General features: G+C 46.6%; 1 protein-coding gene across 1 annotated transcript in view; it reads right to left on the bottom strand.

Annotated features, from left to right (window-relative positions):
- Nucleotides 1-4,475: 4,475 nt before the first annotated feature.
- Nucleotides 4,476-10,230, bottom strand: part of IL18RAP (interleukin 18 receptor accessory protein) — a 34,130-nt gene continuing 28,375 nt past the window's right edge. Inside the window, exons 10-11 of the mRNA XM_050922040.1 lie at nt 10,027-10,197; nt 4,476-5,482 (exon numbers count right to left, since the gene is read on the bottom strand). Coding sequence (XP_050777997.1) covers nt 5,070-5,482; nt 10,027-10,197 — 584 coding nt within the window. The 3' untranslated portion in view covers nt 4,476-5,069. The remainder of the gene's footprint in view (nt 5,483-10,026; nt 10,198-10,230) is intronic.

Below are 10,230 nucleotides of genomic sequence, written 5' to 3'. Positions count from 1 at the left end.
GAGCAGGATAGTCTTGTAAACCAGTTGCCATTGAGGGATTTATGGGTCAGACACTATAATTCTAAGAGAGGGTGTTGAAGGCCACCAACTAAACCAGCGAGTCATTTGAATGTCAAGATCTGGAATCTGCAATTCTTTGGCTCGCAATGTTAATTTCTGACAAGAGAATACACCACACCTCAACCAAGCCGGAAACTGAAAACTCTGAAATGTTCATTTGCAAGCTATCAGTTTCCAGGTTAAATTCTGGCATAAGATTGTGTGAAGTTTTATCATTGGCTAAAGGATCACAAACTCCCCCAACATGCTTTCGTAGTAGATGCATTGCCGCTACCCTTCCTAGCCATCTTGGCATGCTTTGGCATTTTACTGTAACACTAATATGCTCTTTAAACACATCCCAACAACATCCCAACAACTAGCAGAAGCAGAAAACTGGCTATACAATCTTTGAACAAGTCCAGAAAATAGAAAAACTTGGGGCACAAGCACTGCAGCAGCTTTTCCAACAAGACTCAGAGAGTGGGCAGCACATAAGATGAAAGACTGCTGAAGTCAACTCAGAACACCTTTATATGCTGCAGTCATGTTAGCTTCATTAGCATAGCTTTGTCCCTTGCAGCCATCTTTTTTTCAACGTCTCAAAAATAACCTCTGTAATACCTTCCCCTGTTCTGATGTGGCTATCAGTGAAATCTACAAAGCATTGAAGGGGGCCCTGAATACACCATTTGGGGCACTAAACGGGGCTCCAGATGATGCATTCAGGGCACTAAACACAGCTCCAAATATACTGCATGAAACACTAATTGAGGCCCCAAACTGTCCACTTAGGGCAGTGGACAGGATTTCCAAACATATAAGTTGGGACAATGAACAGAGAAGGTTAAGAGGAAAAGAGCAAGAAGTTAAAAAAAAAACACACAAAACCTCAGACCTTTTATGGGCCTAGGCCCAGTTCCACTGGAACCATTTTATTCGGTCCTGTGCATGACCCTAACTGCCGGAGTAACATGCCCTGCAGTTCCTATTTCCTGCTTGATATGGTGAAGTAGGAACATGAGGAGAAAAGTGTGTATGGGAGAGAAAAAAAAGCGTGATAGTTTGTAAACATCTCTTCCCTGTCCTTTTGGTACTGCTTACTACTACCATGGAATCTATGGTAATTTTGGCTAATGATTTGGGTTATGGAATGCTATGGACATCCATTTTGAGGCATCCTTTAACTCAGTGTTTCTCAAACTGGGGTCGCCGCTTGTGTAGGGAAAGCCCCTGGTCGGCCAGGTCAGTTTGTTTACCTGCCCCGTCCACAGGTCCGGCCAATTGCGGCTCCCATTGGCCACAGTTCGTTGCTGCAGGCAAATGGGGGCTGCTGGAAGTGGCGGCCAGTAAGTCCCTTGACCTGCGTCACTTCCAGCAGCTCCCATTGGCCTGGAGTAGTGAACCATGGCCAGTGGGAGCCGCGATCGGCCAGATCTGAGGATGGGGCAGGTAAACAAACCAGCCTGACCCACCAGGGGCTTTCCCTACACAAGAGGCAACCCCAGTTTGAAAAACCCTGCTTCAACTGGAAAAACTGTCTGCCAGAGGCTTGAAATTCCTGGCTCGCTACAGCAGCAGACTTGCTTGAAGCCTATCTAGGTAGTAGGTGTGGTGGCCATAGAGTTGCTCTGTAATAATCTAAGAATACTGACCTATGATCATTTTATGTACATGGTATGTGCCCTGGTCAGTGAGGCAGAGTTACTGTACACACCTATATTGAGGTATTAGACTTTCCTGTATGGACATATTCATTTAGCGTAATAGGGGGCTGCTGGGAGCAAAAGCAAGAAGGCAATACAATGTCTGTAGCTAAGACGTTTTCCAACAAAACACTCACAAGGCCATTATAAGACAATGGCTGAGCTATTAATGGTGAAGGTGATTTCCAGGCTCCAGTCTTGCACTACTTGCACAAAACCGAATCTATTTGCACAAAACCGAACACCCTTGCCCCATCCCCCGCCCCACCCCTCTGAGGTCCTGCCCCACACTCACTCCACCCCACCTCTGTAGCTTGCTCTCCCTACCCTCACTCACTTGCTCATTTTCACTGGGTTGGCTCAGGGGGTTGGGTGTGTGATGGGGTGAGCCTGGGTCCAGCAGGGGTGCGGGGAAGCAGCTCTGGGATGGGGCCAGAAATGAGGAGTTCTGGATGCAGGAGGGGGCTCCAGGCTAAGGCAGTGGCTGGGATGCAGGAGGGAGTGAGGGCTACGGCTCGAGGTGGGGCCAGGGAGGAGGGGTTTGGAGTGCAGGAGGGGGCTCAGGGTGGAGCCAAGGGGTTCAGAGTATGGGAAGGAACTCCAGGCTGAGGCAGGGGGTTGGAGTGTGGGAGGGGAGTATGGACTCTGGGCTGGGAGGTGCAAGTTCCAGATTGGGACCAGAAATGAGGTGGCTCCAGGCTGGAGGAGGGGGTTGGAGTGGGGTGGGGGGGATGAGGGTGCTCCAGACTGGGGCTAAGGTGTCCAGAGTGTGGAAGGGGGCTCTGGGCTGGGGTAGGGCTGCAGTGGGCTTGTGAGGGCTCTGGCTGAGGGGTGCAGACTCTGGGGTGGGGCTGAGGATGAGGGGTTTGGAGTGTAGAAAGGTGCTCCAGGCTGGGACCAAGTGGTTCAGAGGGTGGGAGGGGATCAGGGCTGGAGAAGAGGGTAAGGGTGTGGGGGGGATAAAGGCTCCGACTGAGAGTGCAGGCTCTGGGATGGGGCTAGGGATGAGATGTTTGGGATGCAAGAGGGTGGTCTGGGCTGGGACTGAGGGGTTCGGTGGGTGGGAGGGGAATCAGAGGGTTGGGGAGCAGGATGGGGTCCAGGGTGCAGGATCTGGGTGGCGTTTACCTCAAACAACTCCTGGAAGCAGCAACATGTCCCCACTCTGGCTCCTACACGGAGATGTGGCCAGGCAGCTCTGCATGCTGCTCCATTCGCAGGCGCTGCTCCATTCGCAGGCACTGCCCCCACAGAGCCATCACTTGGGGCAGGGGCAGGGGCAGTGTGCAGAGTTCCTTGGCTGCCTCTACGTGTAAGAGCCGGGCAGGGGGACATGCCACTGCTTCCTGGAGCTACGCGGAGCCACAGCAGGCAAGGAGCCTGCCTTAGCTCCATTGCATCGCTGACCGGACTTTTAGCGGCCCAGTCACCTGGCAACCCTAGGCTCCAGCCCAAAGTTACACAGCTGTTTTGCCAACAATGGGCACCAAAGGGATGCTAACCAGTTATAAGGACACTCTCTAGAGAGAGAGGGACTCTGAAGGAAGTTGTGAGTTGAGCTGTTTCTGTTGAGAAGAGATTGTCATGGAATACAGACTCTCCTGTAGGAGTGGCTGAAGCAGTTGGGCCCTTCCCAGGAATGGAAGGCAGGTGTAGAGACTGTTTATTGATTTAAGATGTGTTTTCTCTTAAATGCTTTGGTTCTAAATAAACGATACTCTGCTTTAGGGAGGTTATCTGGCCACTGGATACCACAGTCATTATCCCAGAGGGAGCAGAACTGCAGGAACTGAACATAACTCAGTTCTGCTGAGGTAATTATGATTAGCATTAGGTGACTGCTGCCCAAGGCCATGTGAGAGTGGGAGCCTCACTTGATTGCACCCCAAGAAAGTAGCAGCTTGAAGCCTGACACCTGAAAGGGGGTGTACTCAAAGAGAACAGGAGGGTTCAGTGGTACAGTTAGCCCGGTAACTGTGACAATAGGGATGTTGGTATGTGGCCTTATTGGCACAGCTGCTGAGTACCCAGAGCTCCCACCAACGTCAGTGAGTGTACAGCACTTCTGGAAATCAAGTCAGTGGTGTATACATGTCTGTGTGAGTGAAAGGTTTCCAAGCTAGTAGAATGCTCTTTTCCCCATTCCAAGAATCACCAGGATGCCTGGGTTCAATCCCCTAAGAAAATAGTATCCTATTAGAACCACCGGATTTCAACTTGTCTCCCCTCTTGTTCAATGCATATATGGGTTTGCTAGTGAGGTGGTACAGACTACAATACTTTCATTATGCTGTTGACACCCAGCTCTATAGTTATCAGGCTGTCCATGTCTGCGTGAGACCAGGGCATGATGAGACCAAGCAGACTGAAGCAAAATTCAGACAATAAGGTGATGCTGGCAGGTGGAAGCAACTGGAAGATATTCTGGGGGATCCTCAACATTCAGGATGGAACTTCTCCCCATTCTATGGGTGAGGAGAACCTCAACTCTGTCATCCCAACATAGCCATGTGAGGGGATCCTTGCAGAGTTTTCCTCTCAACAGGCCCTCTCTCATGGATTTTTCCCACAGAAAAGAACAATCTGGGCTAAGAATTTAGAGCTGCTCCCTCTGGATTGCATAGGAAAAGTTACATTAAAAAAGAATACAAAGGAATTTTGCTATTTTAATTTTTTAATTTTTCAAGAAAAATAGAAAAGCAAACATCAAATGAAAACACAATGCAACGAGCAAGACATTCAAACTGGGGTATCGTTATTATCAGCACCAGGGCAAAAGAACACAAACAAAAAAGAGTCGGATTGGAGTTTCAAAAATGCTCAAACTTGGCTTATCTCTGTTCCCACTGAAATCCATCGGAGTTTTACCAATGACTTAATGACAGCAGAACTAGGCAAATAAAAATGAAAATCCCATCCGTATTTCTTTATGCTTTTAATTCCTTTCACATAGGAAAGCCTGTGTACACGGTGCGCATTAGTTAGAAATAGAATTATGATATTATTACTATTATTCTTAATTACACAGTTGGACTGTAATCGCTCTATTGTCTTAGGTTTATACACCAATGGGGCCCAAATTCTGACTGGGGTCTCTGGCTACAACTTTGCTGAAAATAATAAATATTAAATAAAATAATAAAAGAAAGACATCATATCACAGCTGCATCCAGTCCCGCTTGCTTCTACTGAAGACTTTAGGGTTGTCACACTACAGGAGGTTGGGTTTTTTTCACTTTATGTTAGAGTCAGCTATCAATGAGATGCTCTTAAATTTGTGGTCAGGTGGTAGCAGATACAGGAAGTTCCTCTACAATCACCTCACTATTTCTTAGTCTGCTGACTTCTCCCAGTGGCCTTTCTGCTATTGATAACCATGCTAAATAACCTATGGAAAAAAAACTTTAGACTGTTTTTCCCTAGCCCCCCGATATTTTTCACTGGCATATGATATCGCATATATTTCCAGAATTGTTTGTTTGGTGAGTTAGAGTTAGAAGATTTCCAGGTAACCACTGGTAAAATTTTAAGAGCTTTCTTCACTATTGCAGGTAAAGACTCTGGCTCTTGGAACGACTTATACTTAATTAAAATCAGTTTTAGCATGTTATCTTCTAAAGCACAGTTCACTGCTGCCTGCAGTTCAAAGATGCTGGGTCCATTGACATAGCCAGGACTCAAGATAATTATAGCTCTCCTGCTTTGTTGAATAGCTGTGACGATATCATCAGTGTACGCTGAAAAAGAAGTAATGATTAGTACTAGCTTACACTTTGGGCTTTTCAGCCACAGGCATTGAAAACATTTTAAAAAATTTAAAATAATCATGTTAACAACCATGTAAATGCAGCCACCGCTGTAGTAAAAACGCCAGAAGTACACGTAACAGCACATAGCAATGTCCCTTACATCATGAGAAGAAGAGAAACCACAGGAGCATTTAGAAAGCCATTACCCAATTAATTTGGCAATGACACCTGAGCTAACATTCTTCTGATAAGTACAGTCAAAGACCTGGTTAAGTGCCCCTTCTGGATGCTCCCCAGATTGCTGTACAGGGATCCCAATGCTGAATCCCACATACTCTTAGCTTGCTAGGGCTGGGCAGAATGTAGGTACTGTCCCTGGCTTTGGGCCTCTAAGGAACGCAGTCTTGTGCAGATCTCATGTCAGTGATCCCCCTCATGGCAGTGGGGACCTCGCACAGCAATGGCCTAGGCCCTGAAACTAGTGCCATCTCCCACAGGCCTCCCCAGCTGTTCTTGAACTTTCCCCAGGATCCTACTGAAGGTGTGAGCCTTCTGGTTTCCGCTTTTCCTCTTCAGGGGTATGCATGGAAGACAACAGACACACACACACACACAGTTTTAGCACAGCATTCTAAAACACAGTTTTCTCCTTATGTAGCATGAAAGATAAATGGATCTAGACAAAATAATAAACATACATAAACATAGTTTTCCTGTCTCAGTTTCTACACTACTCTGGAGAGTTCTTTCAGCATACACCTGAGCCCTCTAAGCAGTCCAGGATGTTTTGAAATTTCCAAATAAAAATTTCTGAATTTTCCCTTCTGCAAAAAAATTTGATATTTCATCCTGCCTCCCACATGACGAAAAACCCAGTTTTCAACCAGCATCCCCTAACACTATGGCATTGTTCAGTTCTTCCCCAAAGGGAAGAGTTTTACCCTTTTACTGATTCAACAACACCACTTACTTCAGCACCTTGGCGATTTCCCTGGGAGGTGTCCCATTCATGTGCTGACTAAACACAAGCCTGTTTAACTTGTCAGAGCTAATGAGTGCACAGTCAGAAGTGATGTACTAGCACACATCTAGGAGATACTTAGAATGGCTGTTTTCCCCAAAAAGCTGCTTTAAAAGTTTCTGTTTTCATTACAGTTAACCTAATTATTTATTAATTCAAAATAATTCTCTAAATGGTCCCATTCTACTACTTATACTTCATCCCTCAGCACAGGGGGATGAACTAGATGACTTCCTGATGTCCTATGTCTATGATTATGTGATTCTATTATTCTACTTATTACAGGTATTTTATTCTATTGCTTTGTGATGCATGGGAGATCTCCACAGATGAATATTTTCTCCACTTCCCTTTGACATTGGAAGATATCTTAATTAACATAAGAGAAAGTTATGGTGATGTTTAAAAGAATGTGACAGAATGTGTAAAGTTGTGTTAGGCTATGTCTACACTGCCCCTTTCAGTACTAAAACTTTAGCCATTCAGGGGTGTGAAAACGCACACACACACACACACACCCCGAGTGACTAAAGTTTTAGCGCTGAAAAGCGCCACTATAGGCAACCCTTTAGCACCAGGAGGCACCCTCCCAGCGATAAAACTACCATCAGTCATTTGGGGTGGGTTGTTTTTTTTTGTTTTTGTTTTTTTAATCGCTGGGAGAGTTCTCTCTCCGCAATAAAGTGTGTCTACACTGGCCACGTCATGGTGCTGTTGCAGCCATGCTGTAACGTGGGCAATGTAGACGTACCCTTAGTCTCCTGCTTCACTTGGGAGATTCTGGAAGGTTCTAGAAAGTTCTAGCCAGCTCTTGAAGCATAGATGACTTATGCCTGATGATACAGGGGGGGCACCATTTAAAAAGGGGGCCACATGACCACCCCATGGGTGGCCCCTGGAGGAACCTTCCATCCCCATCCCTCTAGGCCTGAGCCAATCCCACCTGGTCCTGGGAGGCTGGGGCCACAGGAGTGGGGAGCACATGCCCCCAAGCTGGGTCCTCCAACCCCCGGCTTACTCACAGCTCCAGTGTCATCGTGGACACCTCAGCAGGAGGAGGGGCACAGGCAACACCCCTAATTCAGGTTGGGCAGCAGAAGCCTGTTCCCAGCTCCTTCCACAGCAACCCCCCACTCTGTGCCCAGCCCAGGCCACCGTGCTCTCCCTGCCCCACTCAAGTTACCTGCGGGGGTAGGGAGAGGGCTCCATCCTTCTCCTCCCATCTGGCACTTCCAGCTCATTCAGCCCCTCCTGCCAGCAGCCAGGCCTCCCTGGGTGGGGTGGAGCCGCTTCTCATGCTGGCTGACTCTGATCAGGGTCACTCCTTTTGTGCAGATCAGTGAAACCCTAGCTGAGGAGGTGGCTCCTCCACTCCCCATCCGGGCCCAACTGCCGGGGACAGGGGCCAAGTGAGCCGGAGTCCCCCAAGTCCTCCAGCTCGCTCCGCCCCTGTCCCTGGCAGCTGGGCTCAGGCTGGGAGCCAGCCTCTGCCACCTCTGCAGCCAGGCTCTCTCGCAGACATCGACCCTGAGCGGAGTCAGCCAGCCCCTTCATGTGCCAATTTATATGTATCCCTGTATCTGTAATTTTCACTGCATGCATCTGAAGAAGTGGGGTTCTTACCCACAAAAACTTATGCCCACATAAACCTGTTAGTCTTTAAGGTACCACCAGACTCCTTGTTGTTTTTGTGGATACAGACTAACACGGCTACCTCTCTGATACTTGCCAGCATGAGAACTGGCTTTGTCCCCCATCCTCTGCTCCCCACCAATGCCCAACTGCCGGGACGGGGGGGACAAGCGAGCTGGAAGTGCCAGGTGGAGAGGCACAGCAGGAGGATGGCAGAGACACCCTCCCCAGGCAGCAGGCTGAACAGAGCAAGCCCTGTAAGGGCAACTTGGCACTTGCCAAAATCTGGGAGGGCACTTGATCCCACACCACCTCCCTATGTGTCACCAAGGTTTGAAGTTATGAATTTGTTGGGAGCAGAAAAATGGGATCTGTGAATTACTGTGTATTGGTTCTATATAAAGAAAACTTACCCTTGAAAAATGCCAGAACAAGTCATCTGAAGATTTGAAACACTGTCTAGGCAAATGATTTTTCCTGTTTAGTTTAACTATAAGCAGAATTAAGATAGGATTTTTTTTAAAGCTACTTACAGTGGGCCTAATTCATCAATGAGTTGTGTCTACCAATGTCAGTGGAGAGTTTGACCCAGTATTTCTGAGATAATTTTATTTTTTATTGAAAAAAGGAGCATCCGACAGATAGCAAAACATACTTAATACATGCTAAGAACATGTTTAATGTGGATAAATGAGTAATATAAGTAAATTGTAATATAAAGGTGGAGGGAGGCATTCTTCTGACATTCTGGTATAGAAACAGATAGAGGTTTTAGTAAAAGCTGGTTGAAAAACAGAATTTCTGTTCCACAGCAAATTCCGAGATTTCAAAATTTCATTTAATCCCAAATGAGGATGAAATAGCAAAATCTTGAATTTTTTTGGTGCAACGAAATATTCCAAAATATTTTATTTTGTCTTTATATTGTGATTTTTATATTGTAATCTATAATATATAAAATAAGGGTCTACACATTTTGACTTTTACAAATTATAACAGAAAAGGTAAAGAGAAGTCAAAATGCACTGTTTCAACCTCACTAAAATGAAACATTGAAATAATTTCCCATTGAAAATTTTGACAAAAAAATCAGCATTTTCCAGCGGGAAACTGTTCCATTGGAAAATTTATGAAAAGTTCTAGCTTTACTGTCAAGCAAATCTCTAGCTACAGAAATGCTTATACAAAAGTGTATTAGTCCTTTAAGAATGCTGAAAAAGAACTTTACCCCAATCTAATATGTCCCCAGTGACAACACTGAAGTTCTGTGTGAATGGGATATCTTAGGCCATGTCTACACATACAGAGAGATCTCCCATCGGCATAACCCCCCAAATGTGAGCAGCATAAACTATGATGGCAGAGGGAGGTTAGGGGGTTGTTGAGCCCTGGGCCAGAGCAAATGGGTGCCCCTCCTCACTCCTTCCGCCATCAGTCCCCCACACCTCCCTGCCCGGCACTCTTGCCAGGAGTGAGGTTGGGAAGTGGGGTTTCCCCTGTTCCCCGGCAGGAGCTCCGGGTGGGTGGAGCAGGTGGGGATGCAGGGACATCCCAACTGGCCCAGGCCGCTGGGCACCCAGTGGCTAGTCCACCACTATATGACAGTGGCAGAAGCTCTCCTGTCAATTTAGCACTGCGCACACTAGCACTTATGTCAGTGTAACTTATGTCACTTGGGGGGTGGAATATTCTTGCCAACATAGTCGGTAGTGTAGACATAGCCTTAGACTCTAGGGGTTGTGACCTAGTGAGATGAGCAGAAGCTCCATGGCCAAATCACATGGTTGGCAGTTTTGATGGATAAGGGTTTTGAAAATTAAAATCTATTGGAGCGAAGGGTTGTCTCCTGATGTTTTTCATGTATCAGGAGGGACCTTACCTCCTCCTGGAAGAATGTCCCTTTCAAGAAGACACAGTTTGTATCCGTATTTGTTTTCCAACACCTCTGGAAGGACCTCCAGGGCAAACTGTTCCTCATTAAGAAAAGTGGAATCCCTTTCAAAGGAGTCTTGTTTTGCATAGGACACAAATGCATCAAATTCTTTGCGATCTAAAAGAAAATGAAATTTAAATTGTGCAGATC

This window comes from Gopherus flavomarginatus, chromosome 1 (genome assembly GCF_025201925.1).
Source record: "Gopherus flavomarginatus isolate rGopFla2 chromosome 1, rGopFla2.mat.asm, whole genome shotgun sequence".
Lineage (NCBI taxonomy): Eukaryota > Metazoa > Chordata > Testudines > Testudinidae > Gopherus > Gopherus flavomarginatus.
The sequence above is the reverse complement of the archived record's forward strand: the minus strand, read 5'-3'. Positions and strand labels throughout refer to the sequence as shown.